The sequence below is a fragment of the Felis catus genome, chromosome C1 (assembly GCF_018350175.1).
Source record: "Felis catus isolate Fca126 chromosome C1, F.catus_Fca126_mat1.0, whole genome shotgun sequence".
NCBI classification, from domain to species: Eukaryota; Metazoa; Chordata; class Mammalia; order Carnivora; family Felidae; genus Felis; species Felis catus.
The window spans coordinates 125,996,641-126,021,259 of NC_058375.1; the positions used below are offsets into that span (position 1 = coordinate 125,996,641).

The 24,619-nt window shown below is 45.2% G+C and overlaps 1 protein-coding gene across 5 annotated transcripts in view; it reads left to right on the forward strand.

Moving 5' to 3' along the window:
- The window catches only part of MGAT5 (alpha-1,6-mannosylglycoprotein 6-beta-N-acetylglucosaminyltransferase), a 336,584-nt gene that overhangs the window by 305,957 nt on the left and 6,008 nt on the right, over positions 1–24,619 (forward strand). For all 5 annotated transcript variants that reach the window (XM_023259272.2, XM_045033706.1, XM_045033707.1 and 2 more), the window contains 3 exons: positions 3,830–3,946; positions 11,333–11,407; positions 24,264–24,421. In XM_023259272.2, the coding sequence (XP_023115040.1) occupies positions 3,830–3,946; positions 11,333–11,407; positions 24,264–24,421 (350 nt within the window). The remainder of the gene's footprint in view (positions 1–3,829; positions 3,947–11,332; positions 11,408–24,263; positions 24,422–24,619) is intronic.

A 24,619-nucleotide genomic window follows, 5' to 3' on the forward strand; every position in this document is an offset into this window, starting at 1 on the left:
AGTGACTTCACACAGATGACTCCCATCAGTCCTGGGCTTCCGCAGGAGGGCCGGGATACAGAAGGTCAGTTGACAGATGCTCGTTGTGTCCCCACAGGGTCCATGGTACTAGTTGCTGCATTGGGGAAATTTATCAAGACCCATTTCCTGTTTTCCAGGAGCTCAAATTTTGATATGGAAAGAAACAGCTAAGTCAGTCACTGAGAGGGTGTCGCCTGGGAGTTCTGCCAAGTGGAGAGTGTGCTGGGTTAACTGAAAAGGAGGTGGTGCAGGAACTGTGCTATAAAGGCAAAGGAGGAAAGGGGGTTTCACGCTTAAGAGGCATGAATGTTGATGAGCTGCAGGGAAATCCCAAGAAGGTCACTTTGCTTTATGCAGGAGGGTAGGTTCCATCCGATGTCTGTCTCCTTCTCTGCTAAAGACAGTGCAGAGAGCAGGCTGGGAGCCAGCAACATCACACAGTTTTGGGAGGACTCAGTGAAGTTGACCTCAAGGCCTGGTGGGCCACTCACTCTGCTTTTTCAGCCCACAAAAGCCACAAAATCCCCCTGGCCAAAGCTACTTTTCACAGGGAGAGAGCTATCAAGAGTTCTATAGTTGTTGAAGGGTCAAAAATCTCTAGAAATTAATTTTTTTTTTTTACTCTCCAAATGGAAAAATTTTAACCCAAGTAGACATAATTACAAAGCAATTTTTTGGCTCCCTTGCTAGTCTTTCCAGTTAAGCAAAAATTGATCCGTATAAATCAATCCATATAAATTGCATATATGTCCCTCCTTTGCTTTGAAGAGAAAAAAAGTCTAAGTTTCTAAATGAGAGTTTCATTTTATTTTTGTCTTTTACATTGGATCAATTTTTAAAACCACGATGTACACTCGAGGGAAAAAGTTCCATAACGCCTTAAGTAATGTTGTTGGTTCAAGCCATACTTTCAATGTGATATAAATTGGATTTTTATCTTTATACTGGGAAACACATTAGTAGGTTCTTAATCATTATTTGGACATTTTGTAAACCATTAGAAATTCTCTGGCTTCAGGATTTTTTTCCATAAAGAGAACTCATGTTCTCCTTAGAAATTTAATAGCCGCTCTGAAGTAATGTCTCATATTTAATAAGATTTTCATTACTTTTACAAACTATACTCCAGTAAATTTACTGATTGATGTAGCTCAGATCAGACGGTTCTCAATAAACTAATGGGGAGGAGCATAACATTCAGAGGGGAATAATGAATCACAAAACACCTTACTCATAAAATTAAGTAACTCTCAATAAATGTAAATGAATAAAATAATAAAGCCTCGGCATTTTGTATTTTCCAAGTGTTTGGAGCAACCTTGCAAAAAAAAAAAAAAAAACAGGGACCTTATCAAGGGGAGGGGGCGAGAGACTGCCAATATGTAAATGGCTGCATAGGGACATTGACAGCAACTTTAATTTACCCTGATTCCACTGGAAGAAGTCATCAGTTTGTTCTCCAGGCCACCAAGTGAAATGTTGTGACGTTTTGCTCATCTTCAGGAAAGGTCTAATTCAGGCATAAATTCAGTCCTGAGGTGTTTTTTTCAGGTTGGCAAGTTGTAAGAGCGGATTAAAAGCCTGGAGCTTACTTTGAGCTTCATTTGGTCTTTGCTTAAGAACCCAATAAATACTTTAAATTTGTCCTCTTCCTTTCTGTCAAAAGCTAATATGTTGTTGAAGGATCTAGATTTGAATTTGCTCTGCTCCTTCCTGGCACTGTGGTCTTGCAGAATTGTAAACCGCTATAAATCTCAAAATCCTCATTGATACCCCGGAAACCTGGTAAATTATGCAGATGCAGGTGATTAGCACAGTGCCTGGGCCAGCCAGGGGCTTCATTGATAGGTGTTGAATCTAAAATGTGAGCTGAGGGAAAAAAAGAAAAATGGATGCTTCCAGGACTATGAGGCCACGGTCATCTTGTAGGTTCTATCACTGACCATGTGGCTGAGCAAAAGAAGAGGGTACAGGTCAGAAGAAAGGGGAACGTAACAGGCCAGCAAGGGGCATGATTCTGACAGAGGAGGCAGGAGCAGAGTCTAGGATATCTTCTCTTCAGAATCATGCTTTTCTTGAGAGGATGCCGCTGACGGCTGGGGGCTGAGGCCTGGTGACCTATATTCTGAGTTCCCTGCCCCAAGTAGTGTGGGCACACAAGTGGTGAGGTGGGATACGAAGAATGGCGGCTAGGAGTGAGGTGGAGAGAGGCCAGTTAAATCACCCCATCCTCTGAGGATACCAGAGACGGAAGAAAGAAAGAGAACCAGCTTAGCCTCTAAAGCAAGAGCCTCAACCCTACCACACCCAGCACCTGTTTCTACTACAAATATAACATCCACTCTTGTGTCCTGAAACAAAATTAATAAATAATATGCCCTGCCTACTTATATAATTTCAAAAACGAATGATTCCATTAACTCTAATATAAAGGAAAATCATTCACAATAAGGAAATGCATATTTCAGTCTGTAAGTAGTTAAGAAGTATACCATTCCCAAGAACTATAGTAGAAAACATGTCTCATCCCTCCTTAGAATGAGTAAGTTTGTGTCTGAGAAGAGTAAAACATACTGCTGAACATGATTAGCCCTTTTTGCTTATAAGTTTATTATAAAGGAGAAGCCAAGTTAAAAAGTGTCTATACATACATAAGTATATATGTAATTGCCGTTTATGTGAGAGCTACAAACACAGACTGGTTTGGGGTATGTTGTAATGGAGACTCAGGTAATCTGAGTGACATTGACTTTACTGCCCTAGTTTTTCCAAAGTTGGTAACAGCTTATTGGTGAAGTTCCAACGAAAACAGAGTACAAACATCCCTTGATTTACATGGTAATTATGTTCCTGGGAAATTCAATCTATATTAAAACTGTGCCAAAGAGTTAGATTCTGTGAACCCACATGAAAGCCAGCGGGCCACATGGAAGCTGTACGGGAAGTGGATGGCCTGCCTTGGGCAGGACTGTAACCCATAGTGAGGCATCATCTACACTCCCTGGTCCTCACCCACGGATTCACAGATCAAGGGTAGCACCCCCAGTATTTGTGCAAGCTGAGAATGCTCTCACAAATGTCCAGAAAGCTCCCTTCACCACTGCCTGAAAGGATACAAGAAAAAGGTGGAAGGCAGTTGGAGGGGTAAATTTAGCTGTCAAAGAATGGACTCTTCAAGAACTGAGAATCACCAGCTTTCATACTGGGTTTCTTTGGCCACCTTTGTTCTTAAAATAAAACCTCTGAATTTAGAACTTTGCTGAATCCACATTATCTTTAGAAGTATTGAGGGTCCAGTGTTATGCTAATGATCACTCCTGAAAGCATGCAAAATTCTCTGTGTTTCTGTAGCCTTATTTCTTTCTGTCACATTTCATATATACAATTACTTGCCCTCCTATGACTTTAAAGCTTTTGACTGTATTGTAATTTATTTATGCTTACCTGTCCCAATTGGTGTTTTATAACAGATACTAGTTTGATCTAGGTGATTTTCAGGGCTGGGTTGTGACCAAGAGTGAAATGTTCATTATATCTTGGTGTGACTTTGGGGGTTGAAGCCACCTGTACCAACTGCCGTGTTCCCTGGTTTTGACCTTTTTCCAAGTGGGATTCAAGCTGTGGAGCTCTGACAGTTTTGTTGGTCTCCACTTATATGTCCTCAGGAGGTTTTGATCATCACGGAAGGACGAAAATGTCTTGGTACCTATGCAAGCACAATGCCATAAAAAGCATAACACTTCATCTCGCACAGAAGGTGGAAGAAACAAAAAGTATCTGTGAGACTGAGGTGCTCTTTCTTTTCCAGCTGACATCCCAGCATCCATATGCCGAAGTGTTCATTGGCCGGCCCCATGTTTGGACGGTTGACCTCAGCAATCAGGAGGAAGTGGAAGATGCCGTGAAAGCAATTTTAAGTCAAAAGGTTGTCTCTTTTATTCCATTTTCCCCCATCTGTACTGTGAACTGAAATGTGTGGGCCTCACAGGCCCTCTGGTTGAGTAATGAGAAGTTTTCCTCGCCAGCTTCCCTCTGGGATGAGAAAAGGGCCATGGTGTAGGATGTGGCCGGGGGAGGGTTCATGAGTGCTCTGGCAGACAGGAGCAGAGCTGGTACTCCTGTGTGGATTCTACAGACCCTTTTGGCATGACTGCTGGGTCCCAGATACAGTAGTAGGAGTTTGAATTACACTTGTTTTAGTGCCTAATTGTGTACTTCTCACCGAGATTGGAAAACACAAACCTGCTCCCCTACAAAAAGTAAGAATGATAGGAACTATTAAGGAAATACTGGGAAGTGTTTTTATATAACATTTATTTATTTGGTTTTTTTAACCTACACATCTTTTTGTTTAAGTTTATTTATTTATTTTGAGAGAGAGAAAGAGCACATGTGTATATGCAAGTCAGGGAGGAGCAGAGAGAAAGGGGGAGGGAGACAGAATCCCAAGCAAGCTCCTTGTTCAGCCCGATGCCGGGTTAGATCTTACCAACCATGAGATCATGACCTGAACTGAAACCAAGAGTCAGAAGCTTAACTGACTGAACCACCCAGGTGCCCCCAATTAAGTACCTACCATATGCAGAGCACCCATGGAGTCCCTATAGGGGACACTCACTTCTGTAGACAATTGAGGCTAGCTCCCTGCCTGTAGAAGCTCACCACCCAGTAGCAATGGGCCACATTAGCCTCTCCCAACCCCTAGACTGCCTTGGACGCTCTTCGGGTGCACCCTGCTATCTGGACTCCTCCTTCCAGACACTGCTTACACTCTGTCACAGAGAAGCATATAGACATGGCTGTACTGAAGACAGGCTGGAACGCTTGAGTTGAGGTTCCAGCTCTACCTACTTGTAGCATCCCCTAGGGCAGTTACTTAATCTCTGAGCCTTAGTTTCTTCATCTCTAAGTAGGCTTGTATTACCTACTGTATAGGTATTGGTAAGGATTCAGTGAAATAATGTAAAGCCCTTAAGCATACCGTCTACCACATAATAAGTGTTTAGTTGACATTACTAAGTCACTATTACTAATACATATATAATCATCTTATTTTTGTTACCAACAGTCTGGATTTGCGCTAGACTGTCAGCAACATGAGGACAGGAAATCTCTCTCACTGCTGTACTCTGTACCCAGTATAGTGATTTACCCTGTGGATTAAGAGAGAGAGGAATAGGTGTTTGCAGACTATGTTCAGTGCCAAAAATAATATGCAAAAGATCAAGAAGCAGAAGTAGGGGGAAGTTTCAGGAAAATGCAGCACTGAGTTAAGTCTTTTAGGATGAGTAGGAATTTGCAAAGCTAAACCGAGAAGTGGACCCAGATGGGCATGGGTCCAAGGCGCAGTGTGAATAAAGGGGAAGAGGTTGAGTGGAGTGTGGCCCCACTGGGCTACCTCAGAATATCTGCCACACATCCATGGCTCCACCACCAGGGAGTCATTCCTGTGGAGATTGATGGTTCTTTCTTTCTTTCTTGAGTCCCTGAGTCCCTCAGAGGATTAGCTTCTTAGGGCTACCATAGGAAAGAACCACAAACTTGGTGGCTTTAACAACAGAAATTTATTCTCTCACAGTTCTAGAGGCTAGACATCCAAAATTAAGATGTCAGCAAGGTCATGTTCCCTCCAAACAAAGCCTATAGTGGGGGAGTTCTTCCTTGCCTCTCCCACCTTCTGGTGGCCCCAGGCACTCCTTAACTTGCAGCTATAGCACCTCAATCTGTGTGTGTGTGTGTGTGTGCGCCTGACTTTCCCATTCTTGGAAGGACATTGGTCATACTGGACTAGGGCCCACTCTAATTCAGTACGACCTCATCTTAACTTGGTTACCTATGCAAAGACCATATTCTCAAATATGGTCACGTTTACCGCTCCTGGGAGTTTGGAATTCAGCATTATCTTTCTGAGGGACATAATTCAACCCACAGCACTTGCTTAAGTGCACATGCCCTTGAAGATGAGTAATTTAAAAGCTAATATAAAGGCAGAAAATATTGGATCATTGTGTACAAACTTTTTAGGTACTAGATCCCTTTTGTCCACCAAATGGGAATGCCTGATACAAAGCACAGAGAGTGAGGCACACAGAGTTGTACTTGATCATTCCTACATGAGATTGACTTCACCCCATGGAACCTCTGGTACTCTACATTTTAAAACCCTGATCAGGGGCGCCTTGGTGGCGCAGTCGGTTAAGCGTCCGACTTCAGCCAGGTCACGATCTCGCAGTCCGTGAGTTCGAGCCCCGCGTCGGGCTCTGGGCTGATGGCTCAGAGCCTGGAGCCTGTTTCCGATTCTGTGTCTCCCTCTCTCTCTGCCCCTCCCCCGTTCATGCTCTGTCTCTCTCTGTCCCAAAAATAAATAAACGTTGGGAAAAAAAAAAACAAAAAACCCTGATCAATCTTTTTCCATCTTATTCCAAAAACTATTTAAGATCACATAAGGGGAAAAAAAAAGGGTAATTATAATAGTAGCTCTTATGTAGAGAGAACCTTCTACACATCTAGAATCTATATCTATATGAGCCTAGTCTCATTTAATCTCACTTAATTCTTGTACAGATCAAAAGATTGAGGTTTAAAAAAAATAACTATGAAAAAAAATTAACTATGGGCATCTGGGTGGTTCAGTCAAGTTAAGCATCCAACTTCGACTCAGGTCATGATCTCATGGTTGGTGGGTTCAAGCCCCACACTGGGCTCTGTGCTGACAGCTCAGAGCCTGAAGCCTGCTTCAGATTGTGTGTCTCCCTCTCTCTCTGCCCCTCCCCCACTCACACTCTGTCTCTCTCTCTCTCTCTCTCTCTCAAAAATAAATAAACATTAAAAAAAATTTAAAACAATAAAGAAATAAAGAAATTAAGTAATTTATCCCAGATCACATAGCTAGTAAGTAGTAAAACACCTGGATTGAAACCTAGGTCTTTTTGACTAGTGTGTTAAGATAATATAAAATTTAAAAAGGGAGAAGAAACATGGAATGAAGTAAAGGGAAGGATAAGTAAGTAAGTTGAGTAAATAAATATCTTTTAAATTAAGGCTGAAGTCAGTAATGAAATTAATACAAAAACTTAGTGCCACAAAAATCCTTATGCTTGTTAGAAATGGGTCAGAAATTTAGTGCCAAGCTTTCTCGTATTTAATTACAAGACTTTAAATTTCATGACATTCAAAAATCAAGGTAGCATGACCCACCTAGAGATGACCCAGATGTTGGAATTTATTCAAAAGCAACTTGGAAGTGCTAAGATAAAGTATTAAAAGATTTGTTAAAAAAGGTGGACAGTATATGTGAGCAGATGGGGAATTTCAGCAGAAAGATGGAAACTTTTTCTCAAAGCCAAAGGAAAAAATGCTAGAACTGAAAAATACATCAGAAATGAACAACTCTTTCAGTGGTCTTATCAGCAGAGGAAACTACCAGTGAACTATTCAATAGACTTATCAATAGAAACTATGCAAATTGAAACAAAAAGGGGGTGGGGTGGGAAGAATGAAATTTAAGAAGAACATATGAAACCTGTAGGACAATTTCAGACAGCCCAGTTTATGTGTAATTGGGATCGCAGAAGGAGGAGAGAATGGCCAGAAGAAATACTTGAAAAGATAATGGCTAAGAATTAATGAATGACATCACCCTGCAGACCCTGGGAACTCTATGAACCCCAAGCAGGAAAAATATTAAGAAAAACACTTAAGTATACATCGTTGCCAAACTGCAGAAAACAAAAAGTTAGGGGAAAAAATCCTGAAAGCAGCCAGAGAAAAAATGTGAAAGCAGCCAGAGGAAAATGTATTACATTTAGGGAGATAAAAATATGAAAGACCACCAATTTCTCATCAGAAGTAATGGAGACCATAAAAAGATCCCTTGGAGGCAGAACGTGTAGGGCCTTTAAAACAGGCCATGACAAGGATTCTGAGCTTTATTTTAAGTATGATGGGAAGTTTTGAGCAGGGGAATGGCATGACCTAGTTGCCATTTGAAATCATCCACAGAAATTGCAGAATATGTCTGATGTAAAATCCTAAAGTTAGTAGATAGAGGAGATCATTAGGACTCAACTCCTGGTCTTCTGGTACCTTCTGAGACCATCTCTCATTGAGTGATGCCAACCCGCGTCTGTCAGGTGGGACCATGGTGGGGTCAGCTGATCTCTGAGAGCATTTCCCAGTAGGAACTGTACTCTGACTTAATGAGTGGGTACTAAAGAGACAGTACATCTCAGAAGAAGGGAGGTAAAGAGGAAAAAAGGAAGGAGAAGGTGGGAAGTTATTGGGAAGTTTGTAGCAGGAACTACACAGTGCAGCCTGCAGGCATCCATCCTGTGGCCATATGAAAAGCAGTCCTTTTCCCACAAAGCAGGATGGCCAAGAACACTTCCCCTGTTTCTCCACAACTGGCCCTACTTGGGTTTCTCCAGGTAGAGATGTGGACTGAGCATTCCCTTACATTCTATTCCCCCAAGGAGGCCTTGACTTGCTGAAGGATTATCATGCAGAAAATTATCACACGCCCCCTACTCAAATCCACACAATAGCTCCCACATCAAAGGCCTAGCAGTGTTCTTTATATCAAAAGCCAGGAGTCTGGAGAACTTTCCCACACAGAGGGCCCTCCCTGTTCCTGTCCACAGCAGGATGGCTAATGGAACTCACTGGTAGGGCTGGTTTAAGAATACAATTACCCACTTTTTTTTTTTTTTTTTTTTGCTTTGCTTTTCCTGTAGAGGAAAATTATTTGGCTTCATATTATTTAAAATAGTGAATGGGCCACAAAGCAATTAATGAGTCAGCATCCCTTTGGTTAAATTGGGTTAGATTTGTAGGAGGATACAGAAAGAGCCGTTTTTCTGTATTTATTGCATTGAGCCCTTTGAATTAATTCACTTCCATTTCTAATAAATGACCTTTGGAATAAGTTGTAGGAATGGCCCCAGAGTATTCAGCCTGTTTCCCATCACATAATTGGATCTGTTGATGTCATGGCAGATGGCCACTCATGTTTATTTCACTCTAGAAATTCAACTTGTCACCATATAAATGAGCTTGAAATGCCAAGTCTTCTGCTGTAGTTTCTTTCCATTCCTTCTGTGAGCCTTTAAGAGGAGACATAGCTGTAGGCCAGTCATAGAAAGCTTCTAGAACCACTCATAAATTGAGTAAATAAATAAAGAAAGGGCTATGAAGGGCTATATCTGGGTCAGAGAGGGCAGAGCAAGTGTAAAAGCTTGAGATGAGAAGTGGCAGGCTTGCAACATGGAAGTCAGTTTTCTAGGTATTTTGAGCTCTTTTGAGGTGATCTATTAAGGAACAAAATGACCTGTGTTCCTGCAGAATAGCTCTGCCTTGATAGTATAATACTTATGGCTCAGCCTCTTTTAGCTCTATCTGGATGGTTGTGGGCAGGAAAGGCTGAGATAAAACCTGTGTGATTTTATGATTGCTGATGTGAAGATATATTATGAAATTAACAGTCGTGGTTAAAGAAGATTTCACATATAATGTGTGAATCAACACACACACAAAAGGGGAAAAAGTGCCTTGATACCAGCTGTTTGGCTGCCCGTGGAAGGATGTCTTCTCTGTCAACTGTTCTGTTTTACTCAGGCTTCAACTCTTAAGTGTTTTATCCAGTTCTCCACCCTATAAATTTGAGATAAGCAAGTGTAGATAGACCTAAGTGGGAGATAGTGAAGGTGGCCCTCTAACCAGTTGCTGGCAAGTACTGTTGGGTTCTCTGAAGCTGTAACGGACTAGATTGCTAGTGATTTTGTGCCAAGTGAAATTTCCATTTCAGTTGGTGATGTTTGCTGGCTGCCCCCAAAACACAAGCCTTGTAACGTTGGCATATTATACTGTGCAGCAGAGATCAAACCTACATTCTTCCCCTTTCCCAGGTGTCAGTATATTGATCATATTGTCTCCCCAACCCCAGAGAAGCACCTTCTGGGATATCCCAGAATCTGGTAAGATGCTCAAATTCATAAGAAGACAATTGTTAGGAGCAGGGCTTTAATGGTGAAGTTGACAGTGTATAATTCTGGTATATACCATCAAATAAAGCTTAGGCTCCTTAGTATAAAAATCCCTTTGTGGAAGGGTTGCCTGGGTGGCTCAGTCAGTAGAGCATCCAGCCCTTGATTGCAGGTCATGATCTCTCAGTGGTGAGATCGAGCCCCACATCAGACTCTGAGCTTGGTGTGGAGCCCTCTTGGGATTTTCTCTCTGTTTCCCTCCACCCCTCCCGCACTTGTTACATGTGTTCTCTCTCCCTCTCCGTCTCTGCCTCTGTCTGTCTCCCTCTTTCCCTCCCTCCCTCTCTCCCTCTCTCTCTCCCCCTCCCTCTCTTAAAGAAAGAAAGAAAGAAAGAAAGAAAGAAAGAAAGAAAGAAAGAAAGAAAGAAAGAAAGAAAGAAAGAAAAGAGGAAAGAAAAGAAAAAAGAAAAGAAAATTAAAAGAAAAATCCTTTTGTGGAAATGCAGTGAACCTCTTCCCAGCCTTGTTTCACCAGCCTTCCTGATCCCAAGCTCTACCCACCTGCTGTTCTTCTTGAATGTCTAACCCACTACTTGCTCTACCTGAAATGCCTTCCCCATTTTGGCTTGCTAGAATCATAAATGGCTTTAAAAGCCCAGCATAAGCAGAAGTCTGCTTTGACCTTCTGGCCTCCCAAGACCTATGGCTGAACCCTTGGCGGCACTTAATTACTCTTTCTGCCCCACAAGTTCTTTACGTATGTGCTCACCTCACCTGCTAATGCAGACCAATGCCTTAGTCACCATAATGGGTCCTTAAAGTAACCATCATGTGCTTTTCTTACACCATTGAGCATTCATGTATTCAACAGGTGTTTGCTGAATTCCTACGTGTGCCACCCAGCTCAACACTGGGATACAAAGACAGCCCAGCAGCCATGGAGCCTGCCCTGTGGGGCTTTCACTTCTAACAAATGATACGCTCCACTTTTTCTTGAATGCCTACTGTGTTCTAGACCCTGAACTAAGCACTTTACTCTTTTTTTTTTTTTTATTATTATTCATATAACCTTCAGCTTAAAAGAGGTAGATTTTTCTTATCACCATTTTACACATGAAGAACCTGAAGCTCAGAGATGGTAGGTAATTTGGTCAGGGTCCCACAGCTAGTGTGGAGCAGAGTGAGGTTGTAAACCCAGGTCTGTTGACATCTAAGTTCATAGTCTTATCCCCTCATGAGGCACCTGAGTGTGAGTGAATCAAGGGAGGATTGGGTAAGTGTCCTAGGTTCTGTGTCTTCCTCTTTCATGATACCATGTTCTGTTTCCACAGATTGAGCCATACATGCCATATGAATTCACATGTGAGGGGATGTTGCAGAGAATCAATGCTTTCATTGAAAAACAGGTAAGGCTCTTCAGATGTTCTTTTGGCCCATGACCCCAGGGAGCTCTCATGAATAGCTAAGAGCTCACCATGTTTCTGTGGTTATTTTCCTGCTTTGGAAGACTCCAGAAGCTGGATAAATGCTTGGTGAAAATTTGAAGCACACACTGTCATGGTCATGCAGGGGACTTAGCCTGTCCTTGGGTTAAGAATGTTTTTTATGATGGTAGAAAGTCATAACGGAAACTTAGGATGGGAGAGACTGGATGATCAAGGTGAAGACCTCCATAACTATCAGACTTGTGCCCAGAATGGGTTCTGAGGGGCATCACAAAGACTTGGGTGATGAGGGAGAGAGAGAAATGGTTTTCTGATCTTGCTAGATCTTCATTTATTACCCTAAAAAAGGCAAGAATTAAAACCAGGGGGTTCTAAGCATTCCCTTAATACATGTTCAAAAATTCCAAATATGTTAGGACTTTTCAGTGGTTTTCAAACATCTTTTAAAACACGACCCCTTTTCAAATGAAACTTTACACAAAACCTAAGTATCTAAAACAGATCAAAGGAGGGCTTCGGTTCTAAAATAGGGGGAGGGTTCCATGAGTCCCATCACCCCCAACAGAGCTTGCACACTGTAGCTTGTGCTCGGGGCAGTAAAGGCCAAGAGCACCATTGGCATCCTTCTATAAAATCTCAATTCCTTAGTCTTCAAAAGCAGCTCAGAGCTACAAATAGATTCAGAACCCCTGTGGGCAGAGCAGTATGAACTCCTTGACCACATTTCAGAAATGGGGGTCTCCTCTTCAAGGGCAAAGCAGAATGTCTTGGGGCGATAAAGAGATCTTTACACAGTAGGGGATGAGGACTGTGCAGGCTAAAATAGAAATGGCTTGTTGAAAGTGTAAGTAGGCATAGACTGGAGGTCCAGGGTGGGTTTCCAAGGAAAGGTTTGAGGTGATGGACTGGATGCTGCTGTTGGAGGGAGAGAGCAGGAGGCACAGGCTCCAGGGTGGCATGTGTGCTGTTCTGGGTGCTTGTTAGTGGCCAGAGGGCATGCTCTGCAGCCCTCACAACTGTTTGATTGTATGACTTGGACACGTTACTCACCTTTCTGGGTCTTAATTTCCTCTCCTATAGAATAAGGACAATAATAGAATTTATAGGCACGAAGTGGTTAGAACAGAGCTAGCACATAGTGCTCCATACATGCAAACTAGTACTGTTGCTTACATAATATGGTGCTATATATCCTATCATAGTCTATAATTATATTGTGATACAATATAATGCAATACGATACAACTCATTGGACTTCACCCCAAGAGCTAAGCATCTGAATCATCATCTTATTCAGTCTTTAAATTTTTTTTTAATGTTTATTTATTTTTGAGAGCATGAGTGAAGGAGGGGCAGAGAGAGAGAGAGAGCGAGGAGACACAGAATCCAAAACAGGCTTCAGGCTCCACGCTGTCAGCACAGAGCCCGATGTGGAGCTTGAACCCACAAATGGTGACATCATGACAGGAGCCAAAGTCAGATGCTTAACCAACTGAGCCACTCAAGCACCCCTCATTCAGTCTTTATATAATGCCTCCATTAAGAATGACCACATCAGGAGCACCTGGGTGGCTCAGTCCCTTGAGTGTCTGACTTTAGCTCAGGTCACGATCCCATAGTTTGTGGGTTCGAGCCCTACGTCGGGCTCTGTGCTGACAGCTCAGAGCCTGGAGCCTGCTTCAGATTCTGTGTCCCCCTCTCTCTCTGCCCCTCCCCTGCTCACACTCTGTCTGTCTGTCTCTCTCTCAAAAATAAATAAACATTAAAAAAAATTAAAAAAAAAAAAAAAAAAGAATGACGACATCAGCATCCTAAACTGGAAAAGCCATTTACCTACAGATGTCATGGCCGTGAGTACCAAACATGTCACGGGCACACCGTCTCATTTAATCCTCGCAATATCCTGGGAGGTGGTAGGAATAACTGCTGTCTGCATAATGGGGACCAAGATCTGCAGTTGTGGGCTCCAAGTTTGTTGCTGGTTTGGTCTGAGCCCAGGCCTGTGGTGGCAGATGCCCTGGAGCTTTTCTTCCCATCTTATTTTACCTCACGGAGCCAGCTGCTGGCCCTTCCCGAAGGTGCAGAGAGGAGCAGTGGGTTCTCCCCTGGCAAAGAGTTTTAAGCTATCACAGCTCTTACCACCATTACAGGAACCAAGCTGAGATTTTACTAGAATCCCTGCAGCAGCTTCTGAAACCACTTCCTCCTTTCCTGTCTCCACTTCCTCCCAGGGAAGATGGTTACTCACCACCACGTATAAAAAGACTCTTTATCAAGTTCATTTGGAGGCTTGGAGACCGTTGAATCTCAGCCAGTCCTTAAAAGTTCTCATGTGGGCTGTTCACTGTAAATCTATTACTAGCTTTCCCTTCACACAGGAAGCTGGTATTCCCCACATTGGCCTTGCTAAATGCTCCATAATGCAGGAGCACACCTGGTCCATTCACCTCTATGTCCTAAGTGCCCCACCCAGCACACAGTAGGGGCACAGTAACACCCATTGGAAGGAAAGAATAAATGAAAGAGAGCATGTGCACTTGCTTATGCTTTTTATTCCTGTGTCCCAGGAGCTAAGAAGCTCATCTTGGACCTTAGGATTTGGAATACACGCTAATACAACCGCTTTCACTCTAGCTCCTTGGCCCAGACTTGTGCAGAGCTCTGCAGTTCGCAGAAATCCAAAGGCTTCTTTTTTGCCTGCTGTTGTTGATTCACCCATCCACTGGGTGAATGGTTGTCAGCTGGAGTTCCCTCTGGACTGTGCTGGGAGGCAGGGAAGATGTCAAGGGACGAATTCCCATCCTCAGGTAGCTTTGGGTCTCACAGAGACGCTGGTCAAGTCCACAGGCAATGCCACCATGTAACTGGGATGCTTAGGGATCACATCACTCCGGGAGAGATGGGGAAAGTCTATCCAGAAGCATTTTGCAGGAGAGGAGTCCTGACGGCAAACTGGGGCTGGGGAGGGGCGATGGGTACAGGGAGGACTCTGCAGGTCACTGTGCAAAGGCCTGGGGAATAAAAGAGAAATTGTGGTGAATTATCACAAGTTTAGCTGTGACTGAAGAGAGGTGAGGTTGGACAGGCTGGAGGAGGAAACACATAGTAAGACGACACTCAGGTTCAGCTGAAGAATGCAGATTTGATTCTGGCACAAGAGGATGAGGGCAGGGGGACTGTCACCTTGGTATTTTAGGAAAATCCTTATAGGAATCTTGGTTTGGGGCATTTCCTACTAAACATTCTTTCAGTGCTGCCCACAATCCCTCAGGAAACCTGTTTCAAGTTCATCCCAAGCCTCTATGGGAGAGTTTTGTTGAAGCCGTAATGTTGCCCCAACTTCAGAGTGGAGATGGGAAGTCAAGACCCCATTGACTCACAGGTTGGGTCTTCTACCTCTGACAAATATCTCCAGGCCTCAGGATTTTAGAGTGTTTGTTATTTCTGCAGCGATAATATTATCAAAGAGCAGTGAGACTGGAGAGAGGGGTGTTTCTGGTGTGAACAGGAAAGCCTCAAGCTCTGAAGAGGTGCTGGCCGCCCAAGCTTCTGGTCCCTCGAACTGTAGTAGTGCTGCAGCCCTAATTAGGCTGATCTCTGCCTTCAGAGTCTTCTGTGTGATCTGCGAGGGGAACAGGGAAGCTTTTATCTCAGAACCTTTTCAAGGTTGTCCGTCATGCTCACACAAGGCAGCAAGAGCCAGAGGAAGCCAATTGACCGCAACTGAGAAAGCCCCAGGCTTCAATGTACCGTGAGCGGTTGACAGCTGGAAACCTACCTCATACCCAGCCAACCCTGGGCTCACTCACCCAGTGGGAAAGAGTCCTGACTTGAGGAAAACCACTTGCTTTTTTCTCCTAATGTCCCCCTCTACACACCACCCCTGCTTTACTGGACTGGAAATGTTGATTTGGGTTGCGTGCTCTTCTAAAGCAGATCTCTGCAAGAGGTGCTCTCTCTAGCCATGGGGGAAAAGCCAGAGGGTGGTGGCAAGGCAAAAATCCCTTGTAATCTAAGACCAAGAGCATTTTTCTTCGCTAACTGAGCATCCAGGCCTGTTAAGGTTCTCATTACGCATTTCTTGGGAAGGATTTAGGTATTTGCCTCAGGCCAGAGAGTATAGAGCAGGTCCTTCGGAAGGAACGGCAATGTTCAGGTTGATTTCTGAAAACCATGCATTTGTTCCTCAGTCTTGTTTTCTACTTCCTGTAAAGACCCTGTAAATACACAGAATGACTATGCTCATATTAAAGAGCTGTATAATTCATGGGAAAAGCATTCTGAAGATACAGAGGGAAAAATGAGTTAATTCCCAAGAGTCACTGTGAAATCAGCTTCAGCTCCTGGGAAATATGGCTTATCGGGGACCATCTTAAACCTCCCTGGGGAGTGTTCTAGATGCAAAGACAAGCCTGGTAGTGAATCTGAATAGTCCAGGGTAGCAAGGAATGGTGGACAGAGGATGCAGGGGAAGATGAAAAGGAACTAAAGAGGGGAGAGGGTTGCCTTTAGTTTGGGGAATGTCTGCTCTTTGGAAAAATGGATGGCTGCTGTTTGCCTAGCCATTCTCCATCTCAGAGAGACTGAGTAATGATTAAGCGCTGGAGCCTGGAGTCTGGCTCTTGCCCCACTCTCTGTAGCCTTGGGTGAGTTCCTAACCTCCCTGTCCTATTGCTGCTTCTGTGCAGTGGGGATAACACTACCTACCCCATAAGGTGGATGGAGGAATCATGTAGGGCTGAAAACAATGCCTGACACAGAGCAGGTTCTTGGAAAGCCTCAGCTGCTTGCTGCTGCAGAAACCCAGCACCCAACTGAGGTATGCTTTTTAAACAGCTTCATTGACATGTAAGTTACAGATCATAAACTTCTCTGTGAAAGGATACAATTCAATGATTTTTTAATCACATTGATAGAGGTGTGCACTTACCACCACCATCTAGTTTTACAACATTCCCATCACCCCAAAAAGCTCTTTGCCTCTGTGCCTCTTTGCAGTCAGTCCTCGCCCCAGCTCCCAGTGACACACTGGTCTGTGTTCTGTCTCTGTAGATTTGCCTTTTCTAGAGACAGCTGGCTTCTTTGACTCATCATAATGTTTGTGAGGTTGATGCAGAGTCATGTAGCAGTGCTTCATTCTTTTATTTATTGCCGAATAGTGTTCCACTGTATGGATACATCACTGTTTATCCATTCACCAGTTGACGGACATGTGTGTTATTTCCTGTGGCTAATGTGAAGAGTGTGGCTATGAACAGTCACATGCATGCGGATGCACATTTTCCTTTCTCCCGGTAGTGTCTCAATACAAGATAAGTAGAGGATGTGGGACATCTGTGTCTAACTCCTTTAAGAGTGAGCTTGTTGGCTCATTGATTTGCACGTGTAGAGGTCATCCATGGAGACCAGTCGCTACACTTCATCACACCCACCTCCTGTTGTACCTGTGGAGACACACATCCACGCCCACTGCTAAGAATCAGTCCAGGGACCACCTGTGGACAAAATTGAGGTCCTGTGGACTCTTTTGAGGACAGCACAGGTCAAGAATGCTGGGTACCAATAAGTAACAGAAGTGTTTAATCCAGTCTTTATTAAACACCGTTTTTGTGCCAGACCCTGTATCTCCCAGCTATAACCTAAATAACAAATGTGATCCTTACCTTTCTGAGAGCTGGCTGAATTTGGCCCAGACCCCAATTTCAAGGCCTAAAACCTGTCCCTTTCCCTCCCCCCGCCACAAATTCCTGGCCTTAATTCCTCTAGATCCTGCCCCCAGACCTGAATCTGAACCCATCTTCTTGGCTTCACACAGTGAATTTCTACAGAAATCCACTTGGACCTAATGTGTCATGGATGTAGTAATGGTTTGGCCAGGACGGATGGGACTGGAGGGCTTGTGGAGGAGATGCTATCACAAACAAGGAGAGAGAGGAACAGGCAGGCCCCTCCACTTCATGGGGGAGGGGCAGAGAGGCAGCATTCCATCATCTTCTCTAGCTCTTTGGCTGTTTCTGGGAGTCACTTTTTCTCCATGCTCAGACTAAGCCTTCACTGCAAAGACAAGCACCCTTACTTCTTTTCCACAGTAAGTTGTCTTCACTCATTCAAACGTTGCTTTTTCTCATAAATTTGTTGACAGTAAACCTTCCTTATTAGAGTCACTGCAGGAAAATTTCAGAATAGTCATGCAGATTTAAGGGAATTTGGTAGCTGGTTGGAATAGTTGTTAGAGAGGAATGCAAGTGTTCTGTGTTCGAAGTGGGCTTATTAACCAGATTGGAAACGACTGTGTCTCATTCTGGCTGTATAAAGCCGCTCTGAGTTAGGAAGATATTGTCCGTTTCTCCTTCTACTCTCAAAGCCTCAGGAGGACAAAACCATTCATTTCAGTTCAACAGCTCTTTATTGAGCACCAGTTATCTGCAAAGCACCATGTTTGTGGTACTTCCTCCTGTTCAGCCTACAAACCCCAACCCTTGACTGAGTGCTCCCACCACCACACTTGCCATCCCCTGAGAGTTAGTCATTTACCTCCTCTAGGTGGCCTTTACATCCTGTTTGGGCCTCTACTTTCTATTCTTCTGTAATTCTTTAAATGTTGGCCTCTCTTGCCAGACTGTGCACTGAGGCTTTGAGCCTAGAGACTGTGTTTCACGTATGTTCATGTTTCCAGCACCCAGCGTAGATTTGAATAGGTTTTGGTGAAGTTTAGAATGGATGAATGAGAACCTTCAAAGCCACCACATGATACGAGTGTTTCACAGAGGTGTGTTTGAACTCCAATGCCTGGGTCAGTCCAAGGCCAGCCTCTCTATCCTGCCTCTGCTCCTGCTCTTGCTGTCTTGTCTGAGCATAGCACATCCTCTCACTCCTGCCCAGAACTTTCCAGTGGCTTTCATCTTACTCTTAAGGAAAAGCCAAAGCTGTGTGGGGTGATTCCCTCGGACCTCCTGGACCCCATCTCCTGCTGCTTTTGTCCCCCAACACACACACACACACTCTGCTCCTACTACGTGTAACTCTGTGGTCCCCTGGAAACCTGCTAAGCACTCCCTTGTCACAGCCTGTGATCTTGGTTTGCCTCTGCCTGGAATGTTCTTCCCAGATGCTTGCAGGGCTCATTCCTTTACTCCTTGAGACTTTTCTGAAATGTCCCCTTTGTCAGTGGTGCCTTATCTAGACACCCTCTCCCCTAACAAATCTTAATCCGTTTTTCCTCACTCATTCTTTCCTAGAGCCCTTACCACCTTTGAATATATATATATATATATATATATATATATATATATACATGTGTATGTGTGTGTATATATAAATGTATGTATACATGTATATATAACGTATGCATGTACATATATATGTGTGTGTGTATATATATATATGTGTGTGTGTGTGTGTGTATGTATATATATATATATATATATATATATATATATATATATATATATATCTGTCTCATTGACTATAAGGAGGCAGGGGTTTCATTCCTTTTTTCTGAGTCACCAGTACTCAAGGGCCTAGAAAAGTCACTTGCACAGAGAGTAATAGTAAGAGCCAACCTGTAGATGGCAGTATTTATATCAGGCACTTTTCTGAACACTTAAACATTATAGTAGCTACCCCTGATCTGCGGGGTATGTGTTCCAAGACCCCCAGTGGATGCCTGAAACCTCGGATAGTATCAAATATATATAATATGTTTTTTCCTGTGCACACATACCTATGATAAAGTTTAGTTTATATATCGGCACAGAAAGAGATTCACAGCAATAATAAAACAGTTTTAACAATATAGCGTCATAAAAGTTAGGTGAATGTGGTTTCTCTCAGAACAGCTTATTGTCTCATGTTCACCCTTCCTGTGATGCTATGAGATGATGAAACACCTATGTCAGGAGATCCAAGTAGGTGAATCACTCAGGCACTGTGAGGTAGCATCAGGCTTACTATTGACCTTCTGACAAACCCTCAGAGGATCATCAGCTTTGGGACTACGGTTGACCACAGGAAACTGCAAATGGCAGTAGGTTTGTGGGGGGATGGAGGACTACTGTGTAGTTAATTGAATCCCCTCTGCAGCTCTGTGAGGTAGCAAATGATACTTTATCTTAAAGTTGTGGAAACTGAGGCAGAGAAAGATTATGCAACTAGCCAAGATTACTTAGCTAATAAATGGAGGAGCTAAGATTCAAACCCAGACAGTCCAGAGTTCTGAACCCATGGGCTTTCCTGCTTCTTAGCAAGTGTTTTGTTGACTGGATGCATCTGTGAATGGGTAAGAGAGAATGAGTGCTTCCAGCCAGAAGACGAGGCAGGTCGGCATTGACAGATTTGCCTGTTCCAAGGTTGGAGGAAACAGTGAGGGCTTGCACTCAGAGGTGAGGCGAGACCTGTTACCGGGCTGCCAGTTTGGTTGTGCCCTGCAGGCACCTGGGCAAAGAGGTGGCTTTCACAGGTGAATTGTCCTGTCCTGTCCTATTCAACATTTACCTCTGGATCTGGTAGCAAATAATGTTCTACCTTGCAATATTATCTCTACCATCTCTAGGTGCCTTCTTGAGAGTCCCCTCATTTTATCTCACCGGAACTATATAAGGACTGAAGGACAAATGATATTTTCTCCATTGTAGCTGTGAAAGCAGGCAGAGAGCTCGAGGGCCGTCTGTGGGTGTACCATACCTGGTGGCCAGAATCGTAACCCTGGTCCCCACACTCCCTCCTGCCTCACCTGGTGTCATGCTTACCAGGACATCTTCAGAGTTTCCAGATGGCTCACCAAACCTTCAAAAGGTCCCGCTGCTATTTTTACTAATTTTTATCCTACTGGCCCCCAGAGCAGCCCCCATGAGCCATAAAGCAAGCATGACTGGGGCCCAAAAGTTCACGTGCGCTTGAGCTCAGCTTGCCTGTTGAAGGGAGCCTGGAAGAGGCCGGCTAGAGTGGTTGACTAAGAAATGAGCAAATGGGGCAGGTCCACCCTGCAGCATAGCTTTGAGGGCACATCCCTTCACGCAGACCTCACGCCAACCTGCCCTTCATAGGATGTGCTGGGCTCCACGTATCCAGGGCCGCCCTGGCTTCCGCAGACGCCAGCGCTGCTGTGCCCCCAACCCCTGTACAGGGCAGAGGCGACCCCTCTGTGGAGGGGCAAGAGTCAGGAGATGTCAGTGCAGCACCTGGCTGTTGGCCAGCCTTCTGTCAGCTCCATCCCTTACAGTCTGTCAGCATCGCTCCTCGGACAAGCAGTGCAGGCAGGAGCAGAGCGGGTAACCTGCCCAAGCCAGAACGGGGACACAGCTCACATCTGCGCTCTCTTAAGTCGAAGCACTTTCCTTGGCACATCACCTCCTGGCCTAACACAGCAGACAGAGTATTTCTGCTTGTTCCGGTTTTACTCCTTGGACTGCTTCACATTCTTCACAAGGCTGAGAATTAATGAGAAACAGTGTCTTAAGAGTCTACCAGATTCAGGGATGCGTAGGCAGCTCAGTCAGCTAAGTGTCCAGCTCTTGATTTCTGCTCAGGTCTCACACGGTTCATGGGTTTAGGCCCCACATCCGGCTCTGCATTGGCAATGTGGAGCCTACTTGGGATTCTCTCGTGCGTGCTCCATCTGTCTCTGCCTCTCCCCTGCTTGTGCTCTTTCTCTCTCTCTCAAAATAAATAAATAACTTTAAAAAAGAAAAAAAAGAGTCCACCAGACTCAACAAGTGTAGAGATACTACCCTCCACTCTAACTGCCTGTAGGTGTCATCTGAGAAAAGATATTCTGTGTTTTCTTACAAGGTATAAAAGCCAGAATTTGAGCCATTAGCTCTCTTGGGTTTCCAGTTCCCCAGCCTAATCCAGGGTTGGGCCAAGCTAAATTCTGGAAGCAAAGAAAAATTCTCACTTGGCTCCTAGTATAGACAGTGTAATCTGATTTGATTTCCTGTGTGTTTGTCCATCCTGTCTAGTCACACAGCAGGCTTTGGTGTTGGATTTAAAATCTCTTTATTATAATATTTAAAGGCTGTAGAAGTTCTAAGATGGCTTGTAAAGAATTATAAGCAAAGTTGCTTGCATTAGTGAGCCAGAAAAGGATCCAAAAAGCAACACTTAACGTTTTCCAAATATCTGTGCACCTACTCAGTGCTGACCAGTAACTCCAGTGATCATCATGTGCTTTCCTTCTTCCTGTTTGGTGACAGCCATCTTCATGGGATGCACAGAGTACCAAAGGCCAGCCAGTGAATTTCCATATGCTCCCAGGGAAGGGAGGGACAGCCACCAGTGAACAGTGATCTTCTGTGGGGTGCCGTGGGTCTGTGCAGTCACCCAGTTATTGTGCTGCCCATGGCTTAGCAGGCACATGGATTGTGTTCAAGATCATCATGAATCTGAGGAGTCAAGTAGGGTCTGCTTACTGCTCTGTCTGTGGTAAGCCCAGACACTCCGCTCCCCCTCCCACCATGCATCACTTTCAGCAGGTTAGCCTGGATCCTAATATCTCTAAACAATCCAGTGTATTTCTGTCATCTCTGCATTGTTAGGCTCTCTGGAATCTTCTGTCTTCAGCTGATGTGAGTCGGTGTTCAAGGTGTCTCAATCACACGCAGTAAAGGATTTGTCTTCGTTAGCCACCAAACTCACTCAGCCTCGAGCAGTCCAGTCCCCTCATGATAGAATTGTGTGATACGGAGGGCCACAGTGGGTTTGCCCTACTTGTTGGGGTCTGTGTCACTGATTTGAGGAAACTAGAATAGAACCCAGCACTGACTACTCACTACCTGCCAGTCAACTTTCTCACCATGTAACAGTATCACATCTTTCAGGGAGGAGGCGAAGAGAAGCAGGAGCCTTCAGAAGTCTCAGTGTCATCATCTTCACTTTCCTAATGAGTCAGGATGTACCCTCAGAACTGGCTGCCTGCAGGGCCTGGGGAGTGTCCCCTTTGCTCTTTTCTGTTTTCTTTGGCTCACTAAAAGTCGTACAAGCCCAAACTTAAAAAAAAAATGCAAGCAGTACAAAAGGGCCCTCCTGGGTGTAGCTCCGGCCCACTCCCTGGGGCTGCACCCACTTCATTGCTAAGGGACAGGACAGTGGCAGGCCCTGCCTGCAATGCCCAAGTGACCAGCCCAGGGGCCAGGGGGGGTATGAAACATTTCCTCTGCTGGTGCCAGTTCTGGGAGCCCAGGGTCCTGAGATTACAAATCAGCTCATGTACGCAGAGCAAGGAAAGGAAACATGAGGACACAAAATATTCCAGGAGGACGTACACTGAAAAGTAAATTTCCTTACCACTCCAGACCATGTTACTTAGTTCCCTTCTCAGCACCACCCACACCAGACAGATTCTTGTAAGGAGCTGATGCGTGTTTGGAAGAACCTTTCCAGCTCCTCCCCCACTGCTTGACACAAATGGAGACACCCTGTACACCAGCCTTCACCCTGCTTCTTTCAGCCCTTAGTATGTCCTGAAGAGGTCTGCATGTCAGGACATAGGAATCTGTTGCATTTTGGAGTATGGTTTGTGTTTAAACAGTTAGCTGTAGTCTTTTGCTTCTACTCTGCCAGTGCCGCTGTGATACCCTGTGTGGGTTTCTTTGAACCCCATGTGTCCCCGTATGTCTGTAGGGTGCATTCCTATCAGTGGAATTCAGAGCCCAGGGTCCTGAACCCCTCTGAGTACTCCCGAGAGCTAGTCTGCCCCAAGAACAAGTTAAGCACACGTGGCTGCTCAGGTGTCCTGCCCAGACGCCACCTTCTGCAGCCTGGACAGCCCAGGGACTCGGCAGTTTCCCAAGATTTCCAACTACACTGTGCAAGCCAAGCAAGCTCTGGGAGCCAGACATGCATGAGTTCCCACCACTGGTACCTGTTCAGGGTTGCCTCAGCACAGCCCAAGTGCAAGCCTGGGGTTCCAGGTCACAGAGAGCTTCCTGCTCCTCATCAGCCCTTTCTCCAGCTCCTCCTGGTTTGCTCATCACCCAGGGCACCCGATCGTGCCACACAGTGGCCCTCCCACCCACGTCACATCCCTGTACCCACACTGTGACTTCCTGGGACACGCTAGATTCCTGCACTCCCTCTAGATCCCAGAATGACTGGCCCTGCCTCATTCTGCATACCCGCTGTAGCTTCTATGCTGCAGGTGCCTCTCTGTGGGGGGAGGGGGGGCCGGAGGGGAGGGAGTTGGGGGGGCAGGTCCCTTCACGTCCTATCCTACGTCTTCTGACTATTTCTCTAGCTGTGACATTTGTGCCCCGTTATTATTGTCACCTAACGAGCCCTGAGTGCCACCAAGGCCGTGGCCCCACAATAGGCTCTCTCAGCCACACCTGCACACTCCCTTTCTTCATGAAGTCTGAACTAGCACTCATACGAGGTAACTGCCAAATTAGGTAGACACGGTCAAAGCCTTGGGAATCAGAGCCAGAACAGAACAGCTGGTGAAGGTGGGCCCAGAGGTGGACCTTCAGGGGCAGTGACTTCTCATGGTGGATGGATGGGAACGATGAGGATTAACAGCAGCTACTGGCAGGCACGATGCTGTGCACATGCCTTGTGCTCCCATTCATCCTCAAGCCCTGCGTGGGAGATACTGTTGTCCCCCTTTGTGGCTGAGACAGCTGGTGGGTAGAGAGAGGTAAAGACCTGGCCCAAGGATGTGTTCCAGCTGAGCCCGGTTGCAACCCAAGTGTGTGTGGCTCCCACCTCCTGGCCTTCGCTGCTCTCTCGGCGGGATGCTTCACCTTGTGTGGGCAGCTTGGCGTGACAGGCATCTCCACCTGAGTCCTTGGTCCCTGGACTGATGGTTTCATTGTCATTTTAGGATTTCTGCCATGGGCAGGTGATGTGGCCGCCCCTCAGTGCCCTGCAGGTGAAGCTCGCCGAGCCCGGACAGTCCTGCAAACAGGTGTGCCAGGAGAACCAGCTCATCTGCGAACCTTCCTTCTTCCAGCATCTCAACAAGGACAAAGACATGCTGAAGTAAGTGCAGGGGTGGGGAGGGCCAGCCCAGACTCCAGCTCACCTCCGGCCTGCCATTGTGCCGAGAGGGACAGGGTTTGGGGAGCAGGTGGCAGCCTGGTCCCCCTCCCCGCCCTGCCCCACAGAACGTTAGGCCAGCAGTTCTGGTGTTAGATGAGATCACCTGGCCTGCTGATATATTTGGAATCCATATGGGGG